General features: G+C 45.3%; 5 protein-coding genes across 7 annotated transcripts; 3 read left to right on the top strand and 2 right to left on the bottom strand.

Moving 5' to 3' along the window:
• LOC110437318 (translation initiation factor IF-2-like) lies at positions 1,287-2,439 on the top strand. Its single transcript, XM_021465725.1, has 2 exons — positions 1,287-1,383; positions 1,478-2,439. The coding sequence occupies exons 1-2, from the start codon at positions 1,287-1,289 to the stop codon at positions 2,437-2,439; spliced, it is 1,059 nt and encodes a 352-aa protein (XP_021321400.1).
• LOC8057865 (hydroxymethylglutaryl-CoA synthase) lies at positions 9,273-13,122 on the top strand. Of its 2 annotated transcripts, none has more exons than XM_002445713.2 (12): positions 9,273-9,501; positions 9,961-10,067; positions 10,221-10,353; positions 10,531-10,674; positions 10,783-10,941; positions 11,079-11,152; positions 11,224-11,299; positions 11,421-11,476; positions 11,652-11,739; positions 11,814-11,954; positions 12,028-12,177; positions 12,688-13,122. In XM_002445713.2, the coding sequence occupies exons 1-12, from the start codon at positions 9,433-9,435 to the stop codon at positions 12,904-12,906; spliced, it is 1,416 nt and encodes a 471-aa protein (XP_002445758.1). In that variant the 5' UTR covers positions 9,273-9,432; the 3' UTR covers positions 12,907-13,122. The 2 variants fall into 2 exon arrangements, with proteins under 2 accessions (XP_002445758.1, XP_021319952.1); XM_021464277.1 differs by lacking the exon at positions 9,273-9,501 and adding an exon at positions 9,525-9,629.
• LOC8057864 lies at positions 13,364-16,258 on the bottom strand. Its single transcript, XM_002444594.2, has one exon. It carries the CDS (start codon positions 15,792-15,794, stop codon positions 13,587-13,589), a length of 2,208 nt encoding a protein of 735 aa, XP_002444639.1. The 5' UTR covers positions 15,795-16,258; the 3' UTR covers positions 13,364-13,586.
• Positions 21,423-26,324, bottom strand: LOC8057863. 2 transcript variants are annotated; one of them, XM_021464415.1, is made up of 12 exons: positions 25,422-26,314; positions 24,288-24,373; positions 23,929-24,213; positions 23,642-23,830; positions 23,233-23,559; positions 23,069-23,144; positions 22,725-22,969; positions 22,438-22,627; positions 22,249-22,362; positions 21,908-22,167; positions 21,755-21,824; positions 21,423-21,667 (listed from the first exon to the last, which is right to left on the bottom strand). In XM_021464415.1, the coding sequence occupies exons 5-12, from the start codon at positions 23,244-23,246 to the stop codon at positions 21,545-21,547; spliced, it is 1,092 nt and encodes a 363-aa protein (XP_021320090.1). In that variant the 5' UTR covers positions 23,247-23,559; positions 23,642-23,830; positions 23,929-24,213; positions 24,288-24,373; positions 25,422-26,314; the 3' UTR covers positions 21,423-21,544. The 2 variants fall into 2 exon arrangements, with proteins under 2 accessions (XP_021320090.1, XP_021320091.1); XM_021464416.1 differs by lacking the exon at positions 21,755-21,824 and having other exon boundaries at positions 21,430-21,667; positions 25,422-26,324.
• LOC110437317 (spidroin-1-like) lies at positions 24,382-26,352 on the top strand. The gene is made up of 3 exons (XM_021465724.1): positions 24,382-24,404; positions 25,395-25,507; positions 25,610-26,352. Exons 1-3 carry the CDS (start codon positions 24,382-24,384, stop codon positions 26,350-26,352), a joined length of 879 nt encoding a protein of 292 aa, XP_021321399.1.

The raw sequence follows: 26,712 nt of genomic DNA, 5'->3' as shown, positions 1-26,712 counted from the left end.
GATAAGCTACTTTTTTCAGTTTTATGCCAACTCATATCTTTGTGAGAAGAAAAGAAAAATAGTTTCACTCATAAAGCTGTTTTCGAAAAGATTGTTTGAAAAAAACGGCTCAGCGCTAAACAAGGCCAGACGGGCCGGCGGGTCGGGTTCATCAAGTGTGTTTGGTTTCATGACCAATTTCTAGCCTGGCTAGAAATAAGCCAGGCTAGTCTAAACCTGTCTCCAACAAGCCAAGATAAACTTGTTTGGTTGCCTACACTACGTAAGCCTGGCTAACAACTAGTTTGTTTGGTTGGCCGATTTCAATTTGGCTTGGATAGAGTCACATCTTCTTTATGCAGGTAACTTTATCCCTTTGAAGCAATTCATCGAACATCTTTAAGGTGAGCAGAGAGAGCAGAGGGAACAAGCCATGGCCAACGCCGCAGTTTGTTATGCCGCTTGAGCTTATCAGACGAATCTACCAGTCATTCAGCAGTGTTTTTCTCTCACAACAAACAACAATAATTCCTGCCATGGCTTATCAACCAAACGAACATTGTGAACTCACCATCAACGATGCCGCGACGTCGGTTCTATGGCTGGTCTCACAAGCGAAGTAGACCAGAGGGGACCCGTGGGTCGCCGAGGCTATGGATCTCGGTCGAGTCTTCATGTCGGGTGACTTGGCTAGTGGCACCATCACGCGCCACTTCGCCGGTGGCGCCATGTCAGGCCCAGGAGGAGCCAGAGAAGGACCGCATCACAAAGGAGGACGGGGGCGGCACAGAACACGTCTTCGTCTTGGCCGTGGTCGACCATGCCACGCGCGCCTTTGCGATGATGGCGTTGGTGGGAGAAGGAGGAGCACGGACAGGAGGAGGAGGAGGAGCGCCAACGGGGGAGGAGGAGGAACGTCGGCGGGAGAGAAGGAGCGCCGACAGGGAGAAGGAGGAGCATCGCCGCTGATAAAGGAACACTGACAGGGGAGAAGGAGGAACATCGGACGATGAGAGAAAGTCAGTTGAGCCTGTCGAAGCTTGGCTCCAGAAAAAATACCAACGTAATGTTTTTAGTTGGATCTGGCTAAGACTGTACAGAAGGCCAGATAGAGCCTGGCTCCAGAGGCTGGCCAGACAACTAAACAGACCAAACTTGACACGTCTAAGCAAAATGCTAGGTTTGGAGGCCAAACACACCCATGTATCTGCCCTGTAGGCAAAATTTCTCCCATCGCGATTCGTGTGTCTGTTAAGAATATTCTTAATATTCTAAGTGATCAATTAGTGGACAATTAGCAACTGCTAATGACGGTTTCCTCTCTCACGCTCCTACTCTTCCTGGCATGGATATGGGGATCGTGGGAGCGGGTCTCCGCTCTGGGAACTGCCCCATCGGGGGCTTGTATATATATATATTCACTGTTCATCAATAAAAGATTACTGTCTACTATTCATTTTCTACTGTTCCTATTACACACATCACAATACGTTATCAGCGCTCTACACTGAGAAGAGAAGGCCGGGAGCAGTTCCTCAGGCGCAGGCGCCGGAGCCGTTCGTGATTCCGGCGATCACCGGAGTTGGAAAGCGAAACCAAGGTACAATGCCTCCACGGCCGTACGTACCGTCTGCACAACTCGTTCTTCGCCTCGTCTTCATGATCTACTACTGCGCCTGCCGCATCGGGGTGCCGTTCGACAACGAGCACATCCGGGACTCCCTCCTCAACGCACTGCGGAATCTCCTCGGAGAAAGCCGCGGCGCTGGTGCTCCGGTGGAGGCCGGGCGTCGTCGTCGTCGACGTGGGCGTCGTGCTTCCGCTCCAGTGGCACCGGTTGACCCAGTGATGGGTTTGCCGGCGAACTGGAGTCCTGGACAGGGGGAGGCCTCCGTCCAGCACCTCCCCTGGTGCCCGTTCCAGGGAACGGCGCCGGGACTGTCCTCCTGGGTGCCCGTGGCGCTCGCCGCCATGAACCCGGAGGCCGGTCCATCGTCTTCGACCGCACCGTCTGGCTTCACCGACACCAGGGCAGCGCCATCGTCTTCGGCTGGGGCTCCTTCCGCGAACGTGGCGGCTACTACAGCCGGTTCCCCGTCGACCCCGCTGCCGAACGGATCGGCGACTCCTCGGCCGCTCGCGACCATCGCAGCGCGCCGGGCCGCACCTCCGCTCCGCCTCTTCTCCAGGGACGCCGGCGAGATCCTCGAACCCGCCATCGCTGCACCGACTCCACCTCAGCCGTCCACACCCCCGGCCGTCAACATCGCCGACACGGCCGGGAGCCCCACCATCCGTCGCACCTGGATCTCGGTGCCGCACGGCCCGTCAGCGCGCGCGCAGGGAAGCCCTCGCGCGAACGGCCGCGTTCGGGCACTCGAGAACGGGCACGCCAGCCCGGGCATGAGTGGCGGCGGTGGCGCCTCCTCCTCGGAGGGGCGCGCCCCTCCCTCTGCTTGAGCCACCGTCGGACGGGGAAGGGGCGCCGCTGGTCGCCGGCCGGCCGCCACCCATGGCGGACCGAGCTGGGGCTTGGGGGTCGGCTCCTTCCCGATCTGCGCCGGCGCTCCTCACCGGCGACAGAGAAGGGCGACGATGGAGGCAGGGACGGTGGCGCTCCTCGGGGCGGAGGGCGGCGGCGCCGGAGCTCCTCCAGGGCGGCGGCGGCGCCCCTGGCCGTGGGTGGAGGTGGTGGCAGTTAGGGTTCAACCCTAACTGCCGCCCTTTTATATGGGCCAGGGGGAGAGGGGGTGGGGGCGCGCGCCTGGGCCGAATTGGCAGCCGAGGCCCAGGTTGCGGTCTGCCCCACCCGCCGGCTGCTGCTGTTGCTTCGCGGGCCGGCCATTTTGGCTTGGGCTAGAAGACGTCCTTTTTTTTATTTCTGTTTTATTTCGAATTTGTGAATTCCAGCAGTATTAGTTCCTAATCTTTAATTAGACTATGCTAATTTCTGCAATGTTATCAGTATTAGTGTTTTTATTCTTCAAGATTAGAACACTGATGTGATTGTGGACTTGTACAAATGTGTTTGTTTATTTGTACTTACGCAAATTCGGATTTTAATATAGAAAGCTAGTATGTTTGTGTTATTTCATGATCACTCTCATACTTGTTGTGTCATTACAATAATTATATCACATATTCTATCTCTCAGTTATTATTCATTAGCTTATTTACTGATGAATTACAGCAATTAATTTATGCATAGCTTAATTATTTATTATGGGGAGAATATTTTTGAAATATTCAAGGCATTGGCTATGATTGAAATTTTCTGCCGATTATTTAAATATAAAGACATGCCTAAGGTAGTGAGTTTATTCACACATTTTTAAAGGTCTACATCAAGTCTTTTGGACTAGATGATTACCTAATGAATTTATACCCCAAAATAAAAGATTAGACCAAGATCATTTATGGCTTACACTATTGCAGTGATTACCATGTTTTAATCATTAATTTGTTTATATATGGTATAGTAGAGTTCTTAGCATTGGCTGCGTTTAATTCAATATTTGGATTATTCGGCCCAGAGACCGTGCTAAGACAGCAAATTATTTGCCTACTATTAAGATCTACTCTATGTCTTATGACATTTGAGATTATCTAACCATATATATACAAATTTTTTGAGAGTTGCCCTGAATATTATATGATCTTTGTCTACCTATTGATATCTTAAATCAAGATGAGCTATGCTAGTTAAATTAATTTGCATTTTATTACAACATTTTGCTTACCATCATGATTGTAATTTACTTTGAGTAAATTTATTAAATCAAATGGTATTACTTTGTAGGCTATGGCCATGGCTAAAGAGTTCGATGAACTTGCTTTAGATGGTCACAATTATCCTACTTGGGCATCGGATATCAAAATTAACTTTGCATCCCGTGGACTTTTGGCACACATAAATGAACCTATTGAAGGGGTAGTGCTAGATGAGCAAAATAAGTACGGGGCCTTAATGTTATTAAGGTTCTATATTCATAAGGATCTCAAACAAGAGTACCTTATGGAGGAAAATCCTCGCACATTATGGCTTGCTCTTAAAGAGCGTTATGATCAGCAAAAGGAACTCATATGGCCTGAGGCCAATCATGAGTGGAATCATTTACGTCTGCAGGACTTTAAGTCCGTTGCTGATTACAATCATGCTGTTCATAAAATTTGCTCTAAGTTGAAATTTTGTGAGAAAGAGCCAACGGATGCTGATAAGATAGAGAAAACTCTATCTACCATGCTACCCGCTGACCGAGTCTTACGACAGCAGTATCGGGCTAGTCATTACACTGTTTATTCTCAACTTATTCATACATTAACCCAGGCTGAGAAACATGATGAGCTTCTTATGAAGAATCACCATAAGCGCCCAGTTGGGGCAACACCTCTGCCTGAGGTCCATAATGTTCAGAATAATGTTAAGAATAAAAAGTTCAAAGGATCTACTTCTGGAGGTCCTAAGAACAAGCCCGAGAAGCGAAAATTCAACAAAAAGCAAAAGCCAAATGGTAAAAATAAGCAAAAAGGTGAGGGCAAGTCCAAGAATGACAATAAATGTCATAGGTGTGGGACTTACTCTCATTTTGCTAAGGATTGCCGTACTCCTAAGCACTTGGTTGCACTTTACCAAAAGTCCTTAAAGGAAGCAAAGCAAGGCAAAGCAAAAGAACCAGGAATTGAAGCACACTTCAATCTTGCTTCTGAGGCCACAAAGGAAGTGGGTTGTTCAAGCAAGGCTATTGTGGAAGCAAAGAACAACAATGCTCACCAAATTGAGAACCTTCCAGGAAGGGATGACATGATCATGGAGTTCACTTCCAATGACATGTTTGGAGATTTCAATTAAAGTCTCGATCCAGAATTGATATCTATCTAATTATTTTATTAGAGATGCAAGTGTGTTGTAATAAATTAAGTTGTACAAACTCTATGTGCCTTGAGTTGTACAAACTTGTTTGTGAGATGAGAATTGTGGAACTATATGTATTGTAATGTCATACTCTTATGTTGGTATTGTAATAAATTAAGTTGTGTATGTATTTCTATATGTTTTATAAGAATTTTAATTGCATTCTTATTTCACTATAGATGTCATCTGATGTCAATCCAATGGAGGAATTATGTCTTGTAGATAGTGGAACCACAAACACTATCCTTAGGGAGATGAAATATTTCCAGACTCTTAAGAAAAGAGAAGGAAATGTTATGACCATCGCTGGAAGTGATGCTCTAATAGTTGGTTCAGGTAGAGCCACTATTGTTCTCCCTATGGGTACACAATTAATGATAGAGGATGCATTATTGTTTCCTGAATCAACCCGTACCCTTTTAAGCTATAGAGATATCCGTAAGAATGGTCTCCATGTGGAAACACATGTAGATAATAAAGAAGAATTTATTCTCTTTACTAAACTTACTGGATTTGGCAAACAAGTTTGTGAGAAAATTCCATCCCTCCAATCTGGATTGTACTATACATACATAAAACCAATATCTCATGTTGCATACAAGATAATTTTCAAAATGTTGATTTATTCCAAACATGGCATGATAGACTTGGTCATCCAGGAATTGGAATGATGAGAAAAATTATAGGCAATTCATTTGGTCACAATTTGCATAAAGCAAAATTCCCACAATCTTCGGATTTTGTATGCACTGCATGTGCTACAGGGAAATTGATTTTAAGACCATCAACTCTTAAAATCAAAACTGAACCACTAAAATTCCTTGAACGAATTCAAGGGGATATTTGTGGGCCGATTCAACCTGTATGTGGACCGTTCAGATATTTCATGGTATTAATAGATGCATCTACAAGATGGTCTCATGTGTGTCTTTTATCGACACGAAACCATGCTTTTGCTAAAATAATGTCTCAACTAATACAGTTGAAGTCACATTATCCTGAACATCGAATTCAAACAATTCGAATGGACAATGCTGCTGAATTTTCATCTCATGCTTTCAATGATTATTGTATGGCAATGGGAATTCAGGTTCAGCATTCTGTACCCTATGTCCACACTCAAAATGGTTTGGCTGAATCTTTAATAAAGAGAATTAAACTCATTGCAAGACCAATGTTGATGAATTGCAAGTTGCCTACTTCGTGTTGGGGTCACGCAGTACTGCATGCTGCTGAATTAATCCAACTACGACCAACTGCATATCATGATAATTCCCCTTTACAATTAGTACGTGGTGATCCTCCAAATATTTCCCATTTGCGTAAATTTGGGTGCGCAGTTTATGTACCCATCTCACCACCTCAGCGAACAGCTATGGGACCACATAGAAAATTGGGGATCTATGTGGGATTTAAATCTCCGTCGATCATTAAGTATTTAGAACCTCTCACAGGGGATCTATTTACGACCCGGTTCGCTGATTGTATTTTTAATGAGGATCATTTCCCGGCATTAGGGGGAGAAATGTACCAAAATGAATGCCGAGAAATTAATTGGAATGCGGAAGGCATTTCATCATCTGATCCACGTACTATGGAAACTGAACTTCAGGTTCAAAGACTTATTGATTTGCAAAATATTGCAAATAATCTGCCAGATGCGTTTACTAACTATAAAGGTGTTGTTAAATCTTTCTATCCTGCAAGGAATGTGCCAGAAAGAGTGGAGGTACCAAATAAAACCACTCATGTAATCCCTCTTGGAAACAAGAGGGGGAGAGGCAATTCCAAGGTGCAAGATAAGAAACAAAAGAAAGTAGTAAACGAAGATCAACTTTCTGTTGATATACACCTAGTGACTAATCAATATCTTTTGGAAAGATTTGATATGTTACCTGATCCACTTATGTGTGTAAACACTAAAGTTGGGACATCAAGAAATCCTAGATCAATCATTTTGGGAAATAATGATGATCCATCAAGGGTAGATGAAATTGCCATTAATTATATAGAGACTGGAGAGTCCTATGATCGTAAAGCTACAATTGTCGACATTTATTTCTCTGAACAAATTGCTGAAATCCTTCAAAATGATCCAGATCCAAAATCCATGGTAGAGTGTAAGAAACGCTCGGACTGGAACAAGTGGAAGGATGCAATAGAAACAGAGATAGCTTCGCTTTCAAAAAGGGAAGTGTTTTCGGCTGTATTGCCAACACCTCCTGGTATCCATCCTGTTGGATATAAATGGGTTTTTGTCCGGAAACGGAATGAGAACAATGAAGTGGTGAGATACAAAGCAAGGCTTGTAGCACAAGGTTTTACGCAAAGACCTGGTGTTGATTTCAATGAAACATATTCTCCAGTTATGAGTGGCATAACATTTCGATATTTAATATCCTTGGCAGTGCAAAATCGTCTATCTATGCAGTTGATGGACGTAGTGACCGCATATTTATATGGGTCATTGGATTCTGAGATATACATGAAAGTTCCTGATGGAATTAGTATACCAAATTCTGAGGCAAATCGCAACATGTTTTGTGTAAAATTGCAGAAGTCATTATATGGCTTAAAACAATCAGGCCGAATGTGGTACAATCGGTTAAGTGAATTCCTTATACATAAAGGATACACAAATAATGATGACTGTCCATGTGTCTTCATTAAAAAATCCCAAAAGGGTTTTTGCATTATATCTGTATATGTTGATGATATAAATATCATTGGCAATGAGCAAGATATTAATGAAGCACGTCATCATTTGAAAGCGGAGTTCGAAATGAAAGATTTGGGTCAAACCAAATTTTGCTTAGGTTTACAACTTGAGCATTTTTCATCTGGGATTTTTATTTACCAAGCTGCCTATATCCAGAAAATGTTGGAGAAATTCAATATGGATAAAGCATACCCATGTAAAACCCCCATGGTTGTAAGGTCTTTAGACATAGAGAAAGATCCTTTCAGACCTAGGGAGGAAGGTGAAAAGATTTTGGGACCTGAAGTCCCATATCTAAGTGCTATCGGAGCACTTATGTATCTTGCTAATAGTACCCGGCCGGATATTGCTTTTGCAGTTAACCTATTAGCAAGACACAGTGCAACTCCTACCAAGCGTCATTGGGTTGGAGTTAAGACCATATTTAGATATCTCAATGGTACAAGAGATCTTGGATTATTTTATAGCAAAAATCAAGATCAAAATTTATTGGGTTATACAGATGCTGGATATTTATCAGATCCCCATAATGGTAAATCCCAAACTGGTTTTGTATTTTTAAATGGTGGAACAGCAATTTCTTGGAAATCATCCAAGCAGACATTAGTGTCTACTTCCACCAACCATTCTGAAATTATAGCATTATATGAAGCATCACGAGAGTGTGTATGGCTTCGCAGAATGGTAGACCACATATTAAAATCATGTGGAATTGGTGCACTTGATGCACCAACAATTATCTTTGAGGATAATGCTGCTTGTGTTGTACAAATGGAATCAGGGTATATCAAGAGCAACATAACAAAGCATATTACTCCAAAATTATTTTATCCCCATGAATTACAAAAGAATGGGGAAATTGAGATTCTGCAGACTAAGTCATGTGATAATCTAGCAGATTTGTTCACCAAGTCTCTACCATATTCTATGTTTCACAAATATGTTGAAGGAATTGGTATGAAAAGACTTAGGGACTTGCAGAAATCAGGGGGAGTATCTCTTGATAAATGATTCATTTGTATTATGTTGCACTCTTTTCTTTGTATGAGTTTTACTCTAAAGTTTTCTCATATAAAGTTTTTAACGAGGCAATATCAACATTTTATATATGTCATATCATCCAGTTTTCCCATAAGGGTTTTTTTTTTGGAGATGATATTTTTAAGACATTATTATAATGATTATCACGGTGTTTCTCCTTTATTTTCCCATTGGGTTTTTGAGGAGTTTTATCCTGATATATCAAAGCATTCCTAAGTTTTTTCCCACAGGGTTTTTCGAAGGATAAATGATGGTGACAATTATGATGAACAATTGAAGAAGATAATTGATCAGGGGGAGTGTTAAGAATATTCTTAATATTCTAAGTGATCAATTAGTGGACAATTAGCAACTGCTAATGACGGTTTCCTCTCTCACGCTCCTACTCTTCCTGGCATGGATATGGGGATCGTGGGAGCGGGTCTCCGCTCTGGGAACTGCCCCATCGGAGGCTTGTATATATATATATTCACTGTTCATCAATAAAAGATTACTGTCTACTATTCATTTTCTACTGTTCCTATTACACACATCACAATAGTGTCCACCAGATCCACGACCCCGGGACAGGTGGAGACCGGAGAACTGAGACCCAACCGCTCTATAATCCACGCCCACGACGTAAGCGCACGCAGAAGCAGACCCACACACCAAAGGCGACGTCGCGTGTGAGAGCTCTCAGAGCCGGGAGGCGTCGAGAGGTCGAGCCGACCTCGCACGCAGTCGAAGGCGCCGGCGCCGCCGCGGCAGCGGAGGAGGAGGAGGGGTCTCGATCGCCGAGATGGAGGAGGGCAAGGACGTCGGGATCCTCGCCATGGACATCTACTTCCCTCCCACCTGTGTCCAGCAGGTGAGACGCTCGTCCCCTGCTTCGATTCGTTGCGTTCCCCACCGTGCACGTCTCGTGTGACGTGATACTGCGCTGCGCCGTATGTGAGCCTCCGGGGTCCGGGCACCCTGCGGAGATCAGCAGGCGATGTGAGTTTCCCTGGGAACTCTGACCTTTATTTTTGGTGAGTTTTGGGGGGGAGTTATTGCTGCGAGGGGTTTTAGGCCGGCTTCGCTGCTGAAATTTTGGGTCCAGAAGGTAGTCGAAATCGCATCAATTGGAAAAGTGGAAGCCGTTTTCACATAGATTTTGTGGATCGCTAGCGGCGGAGAATTGTTCTGTTACCTGCTGCATTTGTCATGTGAGATGCTGGGCCTGATGTTCAGGGCTGAATTCGATGTGGCGTTGGAAGGGGACTCAGACGGGTTGGTTTTTGCATCATGGTTGTAGGTCCCTGATGCATTTAGTCATTGACTGCAGGAAGCACTGGAGGCTCATGACGGTGCCAGCAAGGGGAAGTACACAATTGGGCTTGGGCAGGATTGCATGGCATTCTGCAGCGAGGTGGAAGACGTTGTATCTATGAGGTATGTTGATAACTGTTGGTTCCCTTCTGTCTTTGGAACTAGACCTCCTAAACCAAAGAGTAGAAACCTAGCAAGAAATTGTAGTGAAGATGAATGTGTTTCATGTAATGCTCTACTTGAATCGCAAATGTTCATGACGGGAAATTCTCTCAGCTTGACAGTTGTTGCATCCCTGCTGCAAAAGTACAACATTGATCCTAAGCTAATTGGACGCTTGGAGGTTGGTAGTGAAACGGTGATAGATAAAAGCAAGTCCATCAAAACATGGCTGATGCAAATTTTCGAGGTTCGTCCCCTGAGACACAGACTCTGCAAATTACACATACACAAAAAAAAGGAGTGGAGGGGGTGCACTCCACCTAACCCAAAGTTGCAATGCGGCATTTCATCGTTTTGCCAGGCCCACTTCAGTTTCACCTAATAATCTGTCATTGTCAACGTTTGTTATGAAATACAAACACAGGAAAGTGGTAATACTGACATTGAAGGAGTCGACTCGAGCAATGCATGCTATGGTGGAACAGCTGCCCTGTTGAACTGTGTGAATTGGGTTGAGAGTAAATCATGGGATGGACGCTATGGCCTTGTCGTTTGCACAGACAGCGCGGTTTGTCACCTCAAATCACCTAGTTTTGGAACCTAGTTGTTAAGTCTATCCCTTTTGTCTCTGTGCAACATTTAGCACTAGATTACCTTATGTGATTATTCTTTTCAGGTTTATGCAGAAGGACCTGCTCGTCCTACAGGGGGTGCTGCTGCTATTGCAATGCTTATTGGTCCAAATGCTCCTATATCTTTTGAAAGAAAATATAAAGCTTCCCACATGGCCCATGCTTACGATTTCTACAAGCCGGATCTTGCAAGTGAATACCCGGTAGGATTCAGCCATGTCCACTCTCATATCTATGAGGGACTTCTCTAAATCAGTGATACTTTTGGTTATTCTTTTCTCAGGCTATATCTATTATATTTTCTGTGCCATTGCTTATTTCCTGGACTTATATTATGTAGGTTGTTGATGGAAAGTTATCTCAAACATGCTACTTGATGGCTCTCGATTCATGTTATAAACAGTTTTGTACCAAGTAAGCTTGCTGCGATTACTATTGTTTTGGTCTTGAGTAACATCCTATTCATGCATGGTGAGTGACATTAGGTATGAAAAGCTAGTCGGAGAACAGTTCTCAATATCTGATGCAGATTATTGCGTGTTCCATTCTCCATATAATAAGGTATGGTGACTTCACGCTTGCTCAAATACTAATGTTTTTTTTTGCAGCTGGTTAATTATTCACATTCCATTTGCCTACCTAATTTATGTGGAATGCTAACACTTTGTGTTTATTATCGCAGCTTGTGCAGAAAAGTTTCGCTCGACTCTTCTTTAATGATTTCATGCGCAATTGCAGGTACACTTTGTTTTCTTTACGCTTAAACTGCATTTATTTTCTTACTTAATACTTATCCTTTATGTTCTGAAGTTCTCTAAGACCTTCCTTTTGGGGGCTACAAGTCACTCTTTCTTTATTCAACTTTTTTGGTCCCCGGGCAAAGCTTCTTATCTGTTTTTTTCTTCAACACTAGCTCAGTTGATAACGATGCTAAAGAGAAGCTTCTACCTTTTGCAAATCTGAATAGTGAAGAAAGTTACCAAAGCCGTGACTTGGAAAAGGTTCTTTCTTATTTGGTGGATAATTCTTAAAGCTTAATTGATGTAAGCACTAAACCGATCCTATGCACTTTTAGGCTTCTCAGCAAGTTGCAAAGCATTTGTATGACATCAAAGTTCAACCGTCAACTTTGCTTCCAAAACAAATCGGTAACATGTATACTGCATCTCTGTATGCAGCACTGGCCTCTGTAGTCTACAACAAGCACAACAGTCTAGTGAGTTTTGTGTCTTTATTCCATGCAATTATGTATCTTCATCCTGCACAGCTAATTTTTGCTTCTTATACAGGCTGGCCAACGAATCATTATGTTCTCTTATGGCAGTGGCTTGACATCGACATTGTTCTCATTAAGATTGCATGAGGGACAACATCCCTTCAGCCTAGCAAACATTGCTTCCATGCTTGATGTAACAGCAAAGCTCAACTCAAGACATGTGGTATGGTCTTCCATTCCTTAGTTCCTCCTCGGTCAGTCTGCTAGTCTTCTACTGTAGTCTTGTTGATAGGATAAGGAACTCGTTATAGTACGATCATGCAGCAAACTATCAAAGCACACAGTACCGTTAGACATACAAGGTGAATTCATTTCCATAGTGGTTCCCTTTGGCATGTTATATTAGCTTCCAGCTAATTGCTGATCGGAATTGGTCAAGTATTTAGGTGTTTGGGGATTTAATTTAACACTCTGCAGGCATTTATTTTTGTGTGCCTGGGTGAACACATGGTCATTAGAACTGAGTGTGATATGCAGCCTCTACAGGAATTTCAAAGAACTAGTACAGGCAGATGCAGTGATGCTCATTGCATCACCCTTGCTGTGGCACATCATATCTCTTGAATGCAATTATGGGAATGAAATTTATTGCCAAACTTGTCCCCAAAGTTGATTCCATCACCGGCGAAGCTCCCTTGCTTGCAGTCTAATTTGATTTGTTGTTTGTTACCAGACACCACCTGAGAAGTTTGTTGAGACATTGAAGCTGATGGAGCACCGTTACGGAGCAAAGGATTTCGAGACAAGCCAAGACACAAGCCTGTTGCCACCTGGCACATTCTACCTTACAAAAGTTGATTCCATGTATAGGAGGTTCTATGACAAGAAAGCATCTGACGACATTGTTTGGGGTAAAACCAAGGTTAGCAATGCCCTAGCAAATAGCCAATAGCAGTGAGGAAATATCATAAAGCAATGTTATTAGATAACTGCACTATTAACCATCATTGTTTGTTCTGTTTGGTGTATTTATGTTTATTAGATAGAATTATCAGGTTAGCCATCCTGCAAATGTGTTCACCGTAAACACTGAACTTATATTTATGCTGAAAACAGAAACTCTGTACCCTTGTTTTCTCTTTGATTGTGCTATGATTGTATTGGTGATTGTGATTGACCAAAACTCATGATTTCATATACCAAATGAGGCCTTGTTTAGATCGCAAAATTTTTTGTTTTTGGGTACTGTAGCATTTCGTTTTTATTTGACAAACATTATCCAATCACGGAGTAACTAGGTTCAAAAGATTTATCTCACAAATTACAGGTAAACTGTGTAGTTAGTTTTTATTTTTATCTATATTTAATGCTTCATGCATGCGACCAAAGATTCGATGTGACTGAGAATCTTGAAAATTTTTGCGAACTAAACAGGGCCTGATATCATTATTAGGGAAACAAAGCTTACACTTTACACCTGACAGTTTACACTGAAAGAATGACCGGAAGGGATGGTCGTGCTGATCCCAAAAGAATGCTGCTTTTACAGTGAACTGAACCGTACCAATATGCCATGCTGAGCTGAAGCTACCGGCTGCAATCTGCCCTCTCCTCTCCTCCTCCTAGAGTCGTCTACACCTCGACCGTCTTCTGGTTCAGCGCGGTGTACCTCCACCTCTCCTTCTCCACGAAGTCGGCGTCCAGGAACTTGGCCACAAACGCCCACAGCCTGTACGCGTCCTCAAAGTTGCTCAGGAACCCCAGCGACGCATTCACCACGAGGATCCCCACGTCGCCACCGGCGTCCTTCCTCTTCTTCCCTCCGGCGCCCACAGCAACGGAATCGCCGGCGATCCTGTGCTCCAGCACAACGCTCCTCTCGGCCTCGTACTTGTCTGAGAACCAGATGTTGCACAGGAAGCCGCAGGTGAGGGAGATGCTGTGGCGGTCGGCGAGCTTCTGCACCAGCAGCGGCGACACCCGCTCGCCTTTCCAGTCGAACACGTTGAACGCCAGCGAGGGCCCCCGGTCGAACTTGACGCGCGGGCCGTACAGCTTCACCAGCTGGTGGCCGTTGTCGGCGTGCGGGTGCCGCAGCTTCTGCAGGGCCACCACCAGCCAGTTGCTGATGCAGCGCAGCCGGTTGCCGATGGCGATGAGCCCCAGCGCGTCCGCGTGGTCCAGTCCCCGGCACTCCACCTCCATCACGCTCCCGTGTTCCTCCTCCTCCTCCTCCTTGGCGGCCAGCTGCTCCTCTGTTTCGTGTCCGTTCTCTGCTCTGGGTTCCTCCGAGTAGAAGCCGAAGCCGCCGTTCTCTGCCGTGCTGCTGTCGACCTCGCGGATCTCCGGGGCATGGGCGTCGCCGTTCTCCGCCGCGTCAGACTGCAGGGTCCTGCTGCGAGTGATGGCGGTGGAGCTGAGCGGGCCGGAGAAGGAGCTGGTGGTCTCGACGTCGACGTCGTCCAGGGCCGCCGGTTCGGCGGCGAGCTTGGGGAAGCTCCGCGAGTGCTCCAGCTCGGTGGAGTAGCCGTCGTGGAGCGACCAGCGGCGGGCGGGCACGATGCTGACGATGCCGATGCTGCGCGCGATGACGGAGCGCTCGAGCGCGGCGAGGCTGGACTTCTTGACGAAGAGCCCCGCGAAGCCGGAAGGGTTCTCGCCGAACACCTTGAAGAAGTTGCAGACTATGAAGTCCGGGCGGATGAGGGAGAGCCCGAACGTGTCGAGGTCCTTGGTGCCGAGCGCGCACGCGTCCAGCGCGACGTGCCACCCTTGCTCGTGCGCCGCGCTCATCCACAGGTACGGGTACCGGGCGCCCGTCATGCGGGAGGCGAGCGGGAAGACGAAGAGCCCGCGTCCTCCTCCGCCGCCGCCGCCGCGGCAGCGACGGCCCCTGGCCAGCCTCTTGCGGAGGTCGGTGCCGTGGATCCTCATGCTCGGCCAGGCGAAGCTCGCGGACGTGACCTCGGCGCCGCGGCGGCGCGCGCTGTCGGCCATGGCGGCCACGGCCTCGCTGTCGTAGTCGTACACGGGGAGCAGCTGCTTCCCGGGCTGGAACGAGTAGGACTCCGCGAGGAGGCGGAACGCGGTGGTCCTGTTGGCGGTGCACACCATGGCGTACTCGTCGTCGGGGATCTTGAGCGACGCCATGATGCGCCTGGTGACGGCGGCGCCGATACCCGCGCCCGCCGCCTTGGCCGCGACGGTGGCGTCCCCGCATTGCTGCACCTGCGTGCGCAGGCTCGTGGACTTGTACGCGATGTCGAAGAAGGGCGGCTGCCACGCGGAGGCGGACGAGGACGGCGGAGGCGGCGCGGCGGAGGAGGTGGAGGGCAGGGAGGAGTTCATCTGGGCGTGCGAGAAGAGGTTGATGCCGGTGTAGTCGAGGCACACGTGGCGGTCCAGGTGCTGGTACTCCTCGCCCCGGATGGCGTCGGCGCGCGCGCCGCCCTGGGCGTACTGCGGGAACGCCGCGGCGAACTCGGCGTAGGCGTCCGGCAGCGGCGGCAGCGACTCGTGGTTGGTGAAGTGCGCCCCGGCCAGCAGGCCCGACGCCGCGGCCTTGACGAAGTTGTGCCGCGACGCCCTCGCCGTGGTGGTGGTGGTGACCGTGGCCGCCGCCGCCGCCGCCGCCGAGGCGGCGGCCCGCTTGGCGCCGCCCACGGGCATGCAGCCCGGCAGGCACATGTGGTCAAGGTCCGCAGGCACGTTGGAGGCTGAGGCCGAGGCCGAGGCTGCCGCCGGCGCCATCTCGTCGCCGCCGCCTCCACCTCCCGCCGGGTTGCTGCTGCTGTTGTTGCTGTTCCTGCTCCTGAAATATCTGTTGATGAGCACGAGCATGGTTGCCTCATGGATGGAGCAGCCCTCTTGTGGCCTGCAACTCGGCGAGTTGCTGATGATGCCGGGTCGGACAGCGACGGGCGGGGTGGCCGGCCGCGGCCTGCCCTGCCCCCTTGCCCGGTCGCCTGCCCTGGTTGCTGCTAGCTTGCTTGGGGACGGGTTGGGTGCTGTGGCTGCTGCTGATCAACGGTGGTTCTCCTCCTGCCGCCGAACAGAGGGTTCCTTCGTTCGCCTTTCACCTTTCAGCTTCAGCTAGCAGTGCCTCGGGGCCTCAGAGTGACAGCAACCTACCAAGCCGAGAAAGCTTGAAGCATCCGCCTCCTCACCTGCGCTGCGCTTGGCTCTCTCGACCTCTCATCGGGTCAATGACATCCATGATTATGATTACTCCTATATCCTTTATAGGATAGGATTTTTCTTTTTTTTTCTTTCTTCTTAATCTTCTTCTAATTTTCTCAAAAAAATAAGAAGAGATCTTTTGTGAAATAAAAATATAAAAAATCTCCTATTTTGAAAATAAAAATAGGAAATAAGAAAAAAATATATGACAGAAAAAAGTAGGGGAGGGAAAAAAAACAGAGAGAAGCAACAGTAACTTTGGAATCTTTAGTTACAGAAGCCCATGGCCTGTATTTCAGGAAAGATCCGATCTAGCTATATACGAATACTGATGAAGGATAGGGTCACAATTGAAGTACGTCGTTATGATTCCAACAAAGATCGTATAAATTTTTTGTCATATAATTTATAGACTTTTCTATAAGGATTTAAAGCGTACTGAAGACTCGAAGGATACTGAAGATTTGAAGGATACCAAAGATTCAAAGGATTAGGTTTATGGGTAATAACTTTCAAGTTTCATAACTTCTAAGTGAAGAGATTTTTTGTGATTGAGGGTGTGAGTGTGATGTGTGAATGGCTCCAACCCGACTTGCACGATTCACGGCGAGAGGAAGCTTGTTTTCTTTCTTCCCCCGCTCCCGTTCTTGCGGTGCCGGCGCTGACTGACCGGCCTGCTTGTTCATGCCAGTCGTATTCACCAACAGAATTATTATTACCGCGCGGTTACTTGGTTCCGCGTCAGTACTTATTTCTCACTCAACCTCGAGTAAGAGCAAGTATTATAGTGGGATGTAAGCTGACTAGATGCTGAGGTGGAGGAGAGAAGAGAGGAGAGAGAGGAGAAGCGGGCTGCAAGCTTACAGCCAGCCTGGGTACAGGAATCAAGAAACTTTGTGAGGGAGACAAGTGGGCAATGTATTAATAGTGAATAACTAACTATTGTATGGGTGGGCTAGGAGAAGGCTGCAAGGAACCTTACAGCCAGCAAGTGGGCTGTATTATTAAACTTGCTCTAAGTAGGGCCTTGTTTACTTCCCAAAAAATTTTACAAAATTTTTCAGATTCCCCGTCACATCGAATCTTTAGACACATGCATGAAATACTAAATATAGACAAAAATAAAAACTAATTGCACAGTTTGGTCGAAATTGACGAGACAAATCTTTTGAGTCTAGTTAGTTCATGATTGGATAATATTTGTCAAATACAAACGAAAAAGCTACGGTGTCCATTTTGCAAAATATTTTGGAACTAAACAAGGCCTAGGTTGTTTTTAACATCGACACGCCGCGGACACTGAAAGGAGAAGAAGAGAAATTTCTCCATGAAATTGGACAAAACGAGCGGCCGCCGGCCGGGGACCTCTCTCGTGTCTCGTCCGAGTGGGATAGCAACTGCGGCTACACAAAAGCAGGGCAACGCTGACTGTTTCAACATAGTACCGCAACGCAAGTGCGCAACGCAACGTGAAGCGCCAAAGAAAAAAGCAGGACGGCTGCGGCCTGCAGGACTGCGGCGTGTAAGTAAGTGTTTCGTGTTCTGAAAAGATACCTAAAAATACTATTCGCTAATTTATTAGAGCATCTTCAAGAGATTAGTAAAAAAAAACTAGTTAAATTTACTAATTTAGCTACTCTTTAAAATAAATTTGACAAAAAGATATTAGAGTACTCCAACCGACTCTATGGCTAGTGAGGTAGGCTATCCAAAAGTAGAGAACGAATAAATTGAGATGAAGAGTTTCTAAATTCGAAGAGTCATTTGCAGAGTCTATTGAAGACGTTTTTCCTTCAACAATAACAAAATGTATCTTTAGAAAATGATTTAGCTAATCTCACTCTTACAAGAGAAAAGTAAGTTATAGATCTGGCAAAACAGGAGCGACCTCGACTCGGAGCAGAGTTGGTTGGTTTTCTGGGGTGGTAAGAAACGCGGAATTCCAAAGAAACGCACGGCCGCGCAGTGGACCGAGAGCAACCGGAGGTGACCACTGACAGCGCCCTGCACCGGCCGGGAGCGCCGCCTCAGAAGGCCAACAACGGTTTTGGGCTGACCAGCATTGCCTCCGCTCAGGCCATTGACTGATAGAGTCCCCCCACCCCTGGCCAACGGAATTGTTAGACCTTGTTTACTTGCTAAAAAAATTTTATAAAAGTTTTCAGATTTTTCGTCACATCGAATCTTGCGACATATGCATGGAGCATTAAATATAGATAAAAGAAATAACTAATTACACAGTTTATCTATAAGTTATGAGACAAATCTTTTGATCCTAGTTATTTTAGTTTATAATTGGATAATATTTGTTAAATCTATACCTATCTATAAAAAGAGAAAATTTCAGTCTGCCCAAAAAATTTTTCTGCCCCGCCGTGTCCGGTTCCGTCTAGAATCGGGCCGTGGTACGTTATGGAGGAAGAAAGAAAATAGAAGCTTTTCTAGGATTCCCAATGCAAAATCTCCTATACACGTTAGAGCATGTTAAGAATAAAAAAAATACAAGGGTCTAAGTGCAAATCTGTCCGCTAATCTCAGCCTCTTTTTTGATCTGGTTATTTTTTGGTCTGCTCTATCCGTAAAGAGATAAATTTTCCGTCTCTGCCACAGAGTCCGGTCCCGACCATAGACTTTTGCCCCCCATGTTTATCCTATCATCAAGTTCATTCCCAATTCCAAGAAAAGAACTCTAATCTACGTGCTTGCACAGGAGACAACGTTCAAACAGAATCAGATCAAGGCAACATAGACCAAAATTGAGGCCAACACAAATCAAAATCGGAGAATGATTTAACTTAAAATCGGACAGCAACCAAACTATAAATACAAGCCATTGTCGACCTCCACAGCAACCACAAAAAAATTACAAAATCACAGAAAGAAGAATGAATCAACGAAATCAGATGGGGTGCACCCGTCACTGTTTCTGGGCTCGCCGGCCAGGGAGCCCACGCCGTCGCCTCCCTCCTGCGCACTCACAGACTAGGTCTTCCGTGCGCGCCCACCAGGTGCGTCTGTGCCGCTGTGCCTGGCTGTAAGACTTCCGAGCCCCATGAATCTGATAGAGTAGATGGCGATGAGTTAGGGTTGGAAGCAGAGAAAGAGAGGAGAGGGTGGCGGGCTCCTGGGCAAGCAGTGCAAGCGGCCCAAGGAGACGGGCGGCTGGCCGAGATGCGTCGCGAGGTAAGCAGTACTCCTATGTGGCTTGACTGTTTGAGGTATCAGGCGTGGGAGACAGGGATAGGATAAGGTGTGAAAGACAATTAGGCCTGCGCCGATCATGAGCTGTCTTTTTTTATTTTTCTATCATTCCTCATTTTGATTTTTGCGCCGGTTATTTTAAGTTGCCTATTGGCTAGATACGTGTTGTTATTTTCTTTTTGTCATTCTAGATTAAGAAGATCTAGAAAAATAATAACAAAAAGTATGAGATCAAGAGAGATGGCTGCCTAGGTTCTTTATAAAAGCAAACTCAATAATAAAATTAGGTGCTTAGCTTTTGTTTACTTCTGAAAGCTTTTTGGTTTCGGATACTGTAGTATTTTCATTTTTATTTGACAATTATTATCCAATCATGGACTAACTAGGGTCAAGAGATTTATCTCATGATTTACAAACAAACTGTGTAATTAGTTTTTATTTTCATCTATATTTATTGTTTCATGCATGTGCCGCAGGATTTAATGTGAAGGGAATCTTGAAAAGTTTTTTGTTTTGAGTTGAACTAAACAAGACCTTAATTCAAGTTGTAAGAGTTAAAACTATCTATAAGCAGCGCATGCCTTAAGCCTCTTTCGATTGAAACATATTTGTCCATGCAAGCAATCCTTGCTCTAGACAAACAACTTAGACACACGGGAGCCATGGCTGGCTTGGCCAATTTCTCAAGCTTTAATAAATAGGTTGTGTGTCCATGATCCTATGTTTTTTAAGCATGTTTCACTTAAAGCAATATGACCCAAATATAATCTTAAAATCAATTAACAGACATGACATAACAATTAATTTCTGAACATCTCATATTCAATGTGTTAATCCTATAGAGTTAAAGCAGTATGACCGAACTATAATGTTAAGATCAATCGAGAAACATGGCATAATAATTAATCTTTGAGCCTCTCATATTAAATGCGTTAGAACAAGGTGTACCAAGGCATGATATAACGTCAGGATTTAAGATGCTGGAATACATAACATGACTATTGAATTGTTGAACTACAAATCATCTACTTAGAGATCCTAAACCCCGTTGCAACGCACGGACATTTTTGCTAGTAGAAACAAAAGTGCTATATTATCTATTTTGCAAAAAAATTTAGAACTAAACAAGGCCGATAAAAAGTGTGGCGCTGCATGCCAGTACATATGCTTTCGCAGTAAGAGAGTCGTGTGAATTGTGTTAAACCTCCACCTGATGCCGTTGTCTAGTGTACAGTAACAATCACCATCTGATACGTGGGGTTTGCCGGTGGGCGCAGTAGAACCAGCGCCTTGTTTAGTTCACCCAAAATCTAAAAACTTTTCAAGATTCCCCGTTACATTGAATCTTGCGTTACATGCATGAAACATTAAATATAGTCAAAAACAAAAACTAATTACACAGTTTGCCTGTAAATCGCGAGATGAATCTTTTAAACCTAGTTAGTCTATAATTGAATAATATTTATCACAAACAAACCAAAGTGCTATTTCGGCAACTAAAACAAAGCCCAGGTTTATTCCACAGAGAGTATCTCTGCTAGGCTATCTGATAGGAGAAACGTGCTAAAAAGAAATGAGCGAGTATTCGGTCAGATTATTATTATTATTATTATTATTATTGTTTTGGTCCCGTTGACTAAAGATTAGCTGACGCGACAGTGACACGTGCACCTGCTCGCTACGGCTACATCCAGTGCTCTTGTAGTACAACAGCAGCGCGCAATCAGCAGTCAGAAACCGATGGAAGGAATTGGGGGGTAGCCATCGGGCCAGCAGTCCCTATCGCAATCGCGACGAGAAAGAAAAAGGCAGCGTGGCGTACGTGTGATTGATTGAGCAAGCCTGAGGCCGGACGCCGGAGGGAGGGCAAATGGCCACGGCCCATGAGCGAGGGCAAAGTGAAGTGCCAACTGCCAAGTGGGTGACGTCTCACTCGCGACCGGTTCAACGATGGCGACGCCGAGGAGGACAGGGGCGGGCGGAATTCCCGTATCCCTGTTGAGGGCGCCATTACTCATACTAGTATAGTGCCCGTGCGTTGCTACGGTTTTATTTTAGAGATATAATTAATAAAAACAACTGCTTTCAACGAAACAACGATATATTTTTTATAGTTTATAGTCTCAGACAATTGCGTATGATAATTAATAAAGTCCAAAATACACTCATGAATAAGAAGGAATAATAAAGCTATGTCTCATATATTTATACTACAAATAAGTTCCTAATTGCTTAAGTAGATCTCGAAGCTCTTCAGGGATAATGTTTGCACGTTCATTTTGATTACTCTGTAGAATGTCCACCAAACATTCCGTCCTCAGCGAACCTCCACCCTGTGAATGGCAGATAGTAAGTTAACTTATTAATTTGCTATGCACTCTATAAAATTTACATAGAGGATATATAGTTTATATGCTTACAGGGTGGACAAACAATCTATTCCCGTCCCACTCTTTTAAATAACTGTATACAAGGAAGCCGGACACTTTCCTGGAGAAGAGCAAGTGTTTATTTATGGTAGCTAAATGACATGACTATTTGATGAGAAAGATGTAACAATAAGTTATATTTACCAGGAATAATTTTTTGGAGTCCATGTTGGAACTTCAGGATGCCACTCAGAAATATCAATGTTCCATGTAGCATTTGCCAATTTCATGGCATGGTTGAAATGATAGGCAATATCATGTAATGTAGTTAGATATGGACTACATCTATCAGTGCCTGTGTACTTTAGTTTAGGAGCAAGCGGGTCCATAATGTACACTATTTTCTTCCTCATATCTATTATGAATAAAATATAGAGCCTATCTCGATGATATGGCAATAGAACCTGTAAATGAGCACCATATAAGTGCAAAAATTAAGTATTTTAACTTTTTTTAAAACAATATATGTATATATATTATCTTACAGTGCTGCAGTCTTTAATATAGTAGCACGGGGTCCAACATTCAAACAATCCTGCTAGCTCTTCGTAGTTTATCTCGTCACGACACCGTGTATCTCGTCCAATCTGAGCTATATCCTGCTCAGTTTTTTTTTGCAAAATTAGTATATTCAATTAATTACACACAACAACTGAACAACTATATGAACTTACACAGAACTTGAGATCCATGAAGCACCATTTGTCTTCTTCTATAATAAACCTAGCTTCGTTGCATGCTACCGTCCGAACAGCCATATTGAAGCATCTACTATCCATGGGTTTGCTTTTATCTAAAATATCTCTGATTGTCCTGAGACTTATAGAGATCGGATATGGTGTGGTGCTCAGGACCCATTCTTTGCTAAGAATACAAAAGACGACGATTAAATAAAGAAATAGTTGATCACATCTTTTATTATTATTATCAATCGACCAATTAAAAAGAAATAAAAACTTACTCTAACCACTCTTGATTATCAATCGACCATATGTATGTGCTCACCCGATGCAACAATTCCTTTCTGTTCATGAATATTCTGGTAGATGGTTTAGGCACATCGGTCGTAATATCAATAATTTCAACATCACTTGGACTATCTCCGCCTGCACTTGGTTGTTTGAGTTCTCGGTGTACATTCCTAATGTTTGATGTAGAATCCCACAATATAGCAGGTAGCTTAAACCTAAAATTATTGATATCATCCTGCAAAGTAGTTATAAGGATTAAGTTTTATAATATTAAAATCCTCGACCACACGCGTAAATGATATATATAACTAAATATGCATCATATATGAACTACCTGAGTTACTTCATCAGAGAGGGAAGATCCCGTCCAATATTCCATAAAGTTTACCATCCATAGACCGCACGATATTCTGTACATTAATAATTAAAAATATCAAACATAATACAAGTCTCGTGGCATTTACAGGTTGCATTTACAGGTTGCATCGCATTAATTACCCATCTTTTTGCATTGGCTCTTGGATCTTCTCAATAATACTCCATGTTGAGACATCTAGATTCTTCCACTTGCCTCGGTCAAGGTTTCTATCATGCTCCAATGCACATTTTAATTGGCGTCTGTACACATCGGCTTTACATGTGTCTGAAGCATGCGGCTATCATTTTGTTCATCCGGAAGAGTAGGGCACGATCGGTTGCTGCTATCAACTGCTCTTGCTCTTTTATAGTCTCGTCTCTGTTGCAGCAATTTTGCCTTCTTTGTGGCATCCATATTTATGTACCAACTCCGACTTCTAAGCAGTTTGATATTGTCTGAAGTGGCACCTGGCCATCAAAGTACACAAGAGATATAATAGTAGATCTGTCATGTACCATCAAAATTTGCTCCCTATAGCAAGTAACAAACCTGGATTAATTACGGTGCCGTTTGAACTTTCAGTCTGCAAAGGCGCCAATGGTGGTCTTTGTTTTCTAACGTACTGATCATTCCTATGCAGCCAGTCCATAGAATCAGTAAGATCAATATTTTCTTGTCCAAGATGTATTGATGGCTGGCAAATGGCTGAAACACCAGTTTCTTGTGGTGACTTTTCTCCTGTGATACACATTCATTTTTTTACATATTATTTGATTTGCACCAATAAAGGACACATTTACAATTTATAATCAGCATTGACAAAGACAAGAACGTACCTAAGAGATATGGTGACAGAGACGGTGCCAAGGTCGAATGCACTGCTTCGGTCATTTGGACATCAGTGGCACCGGATATAGGTTCTACATCGCAGACCAGGTGTGGTTTTTTATTATCACCCTGACCAGGTGTATTTGCCACTGTTGCAGCTCTTATCATTGCACGATATTCACGTTGCTTCCTATTCCGTTCTTCTCTTTGTTCACTGGTTTCCTGGGCCCTCTTACGTGCGCGGTATTCACGTTGTTTTCTATTTCTCTCTTCCCTCTTTATTTTCTCCTCATCTGGAAAATATATTGTGGCATGAGTTTCAGAAAAAAAATGCGAACTAAACCAGTTTCATTGGTCGTGAACATACTTGTTTCATCGGCGCTTTTACGACTGATAGTGTTTGATATGTCGCCAAACGCAGGGCGGGCTTCTCGCGGATCACCCATCGCAGACCTATAGACATGGAGTGCACTTCAAGACAATGGTCTGAAAATACTATTAGAAGATCTTACTTATTTGGTTTCAGAACAAGATAACAAATTTGCCAAAAGGGTTACTTAAAAACAACCATAAGGTTACTGCATTAGACAAATTGGATTAGATGGTTCCAAATTTACCAATATCTCTTCATTTCTCATCACATGGTTTAATTCCAACGCAATAAAGGATATTGTGATGATTTTCATTTTTCAGGTTGTCACTAATCTCAATTGTGATGCCAGAGTTGCATATCCTAAATGAAATTTTCCAGCATCCAAAATAACAAATGATCAACAATTGTCTGAACACACAACAATTATCAGGAAAAAGGGTTTGCTGTCAAGCATAATTAATTCTCAAAATTCTCAGAAACAGGCAATTTGCATCTCAAACTCATTGATCCAGCCATCTAGGTAACAGCAGAAAACCCAAACATTGATCCACCAGCATTTTAGATGACAATATAACAGACAGAGGGGAGCACACCGGCACAACCAGTCCCAGAATGAGACATCACACGAACAACAAAGGGGAGCACACATTAGCTGCTCTGGTTCTCTGAATAAAAAAGATACTGCTGAGATTCAATTTGAGTTTGCAAGAGGCGCTGTTTAGTGAAAGAACGGGTTGGTAAGTAACTGAAAATTTCCACACTACATGTATATGCAGCAGCATAAGGCACTGAATCACAACAAAGATCCATATAACACATCCGGTCTCTCTCTGTTGTTCTCATTTTAGTTCCCTACAGATCTAACAAAGAGTATAAGTAATTCCATGTCAGTCTACTCATCTATTTTTTTTAGCAATCAAATTATGTGGACAGTTTCATGAGAAAATAGTAAATTAAATAATTAGAAAAAATATTTATTGAAGCTTACTTCAACTATATGTCTCTGCCCTTAGCCACAACTCTCCTAATTAACACATCACATGAGTTGTAGCCCAATGGCTACAACGATTATTCTGTGATAAATGTTCCACTAATGTTCAGGTGCTGCAGAGAATTAGCCCTTGATACCTGCAGGGATGTTCAGGTGCCGGCGTCCTCGTCTAGGCGCGTGACGGCGACGGCGTTCCCCGGTGCCGGCGTCCTCGGCTGGGCGCGTGACGGCAGCGGCGTTCCCCGGTGTCGGCGTCCTCGGCTGGGCGCGTGACGGCAGCAGCGTTCCCCGGTGTCGGCGTCCTCGGCTGGGCGCGTGACGGCAGCGGCGTTCCCCGGTGTCGGCGTCCTCGGCTGGGCGCGTGACGGCAGCGGCGTTCCCCGGTGTCGGCGTCCTCGGCAGGGGCGCGTCCTCGGCAGGGGCTCGTCGGTGGCGACCAGGGGCGCCCTGGCGGCGTCGGTGGCGGGCAGGGCGGCGTCGGTGGCGGGCAGGGGCACCTTCGGCTGGGCGCGTGACGGCAGCGGCCCTCGCTGGTGTCCGCGACCTCGGCAGGAGCGCGTCCTCGGCAGGGGCTCGTCGGTGGCGACCAGGGGCGCCCTGGCGGCGTCGGTGGCGGGCAGGACGGCGACGGTGGCGGGCAGGGGTCCTGGCCGCGGCGCTGGCGGGCAGGAGCGCCCTGGCGGCGTCTTTGGCGCCCTGGCGGGCAGGGCGGCGTCGGTGGCGGGCAGGGGCACCTTCGGCTGGGCGCGTGACGGCAGCGGCCCTCGCTGGTGTCCGCGTTCTCGGCAAGGGCGCGTCCTCGGCAGGGGCTCGCTGGTGTCGGGCAGGGGCGCCCTGGCGGCGTCGGTGGCGGGCAGGGCGGCGACGGTGGTGGGCAGGGATCCTGGCCGCGGCGCTGGCGGGCAGGAGCGACCTGGCGGCGGCGTTGAGCGACCTCGTGCGGCGCGTGGGAGGGGCGCGTGGGAGGGAGCCGGGGCAGCGGACAGTCGCGACCTCGTGCGGCGTGTGGGAGGGAGTCGAGGCAGCGGACAGTCGCGACCTCGTTCCGGCGCGCGGAGGGGTGAGTGATGAGTTTGATCTGAGCGTTCCTGGCCGCAAGATGATATTTAGAGTTAATCTCCCCCCTTAATTTTGTAAATTAGACATCACTGTGTGCAATTAGGTGGGTGTACTTAGATTAGGCATGACTGTGGGGGTAGTTTTGTGTGTGGATTTAGGAAAGTTTTAAGTGGTGTATTATATAGTAGTGGAGATTTAAATTCTAGTCCATCTCATCCAGGTAGGATATAGTATAGTACTAGTAGTTAACTGTTTTTTTTTCCCGATATAATATAAATATGTATAGGTAGGGGAGGATAGAATATGGGAAATAGATTATGCATGGACTATGAATATACTATAAATATGTATAGGTAGGGGAGGGTAGGG

This window comes from Sorghum bicolor, chromosome 7, assembly GCF_000003195.3.
Source record: "Sorghum bicolor cultivar BTx623 chromosome 7, Sorghum_bicolor_NCBIv3, whole genome shotgun sequence".
In the NCBI taxonomy this organism is placed as follows: Eukaryota; Viridiplantae; Streptophyta; class Magnoliopsida; order Poales; family Poaceae; genus Sorghum; species Sorghum bicolor.
Note: the sequence above shows the minus strand (reverse complement) of the source record. Positions and strands in the feature narration are given on the sequence as shown.

Excerpts from the sequence above, each read along its gene's own strand:
- LOC110437318 (XM_021465725.1), top strand. The coding sequence starts at position 1,287 with ATGACGGTTTCCTCTCTCACGCTCCTACTCTTCCTGGCATGGATATGG. Across the intron at positions 1,384-1,477 it reads AACTGCCCCATCGGGGGCTT|CGCTCTACACTGAGAAGAGA; the intron begins GTATATATATAT and ends ATACGTTATCAG.
- LOC8057865 (XM_002445713.2), top strand. The coding sequence starts at position 9,433 with ATGGAGGAGGGCAAGGACGTCGGGATCCTCGCCATGGACATCTACTTC. Across the intron at positions 10,068-10,220 it reads GAAGACGTTGTATCTATGAG|CTTGACAGTTGTTGCATCCC; the intron begins GTATGTTGATAA and ends AAATTCTCTCAG. Across the intron at positions 12,178-12,687 it reads AGCTCAACTCAAGACATGTG|ACACCACCTGAGAAGTTTGT; the intron begins GTATGGTCTTCC and ends GTTTGTTACCAG.
- LOC8057864 (XM_002444594.2), bottom strand. The coding sequence starts at position 15,794 with ATGCTCGTGCTCATCAACAGATATTTCAGGAGCAGGAACAGCAACAAC.
- LOC8057863 (XM_021464415.1), bottom strand. Across the intron at positions 22,168-22,248 it reads ATATTAAAGACTGCAGCACT|GTTCTATTGCCATATCATCG; the intron begins GTAAGATAATAT and ends GCTCATTTACAG. Across the intron at positions 21,825-21,907 it reads ACTCCAAAAAATTATTCCTG|GAAAGTGTCCGGCTTCCTTG; the intron begins GTAAATATAACT and ends GCTCTTCTCCAG.
- LOC110437317 (XM_021465724.1), top strand. The coding sequence starts at position 24,382 with ATGGAGTGCACTTCAAGACAATG. Across the intron at positions 24,405-25,394 it reads GAGTGCACTTCAAGACAATG|GTGCTGCAGAGAATTAGCCC; the intron begins GTCTGAAAATAC and ends ACTAATGTTCAG. Across the intron at positions 25,508-25,609 it reads CGGCGTCCTCGGCTGGGCGC|CGGCGTTCCCCGGTGTCGGC; the intron begins GTGACGGCAGCG and ends GCGTGACGGCAG.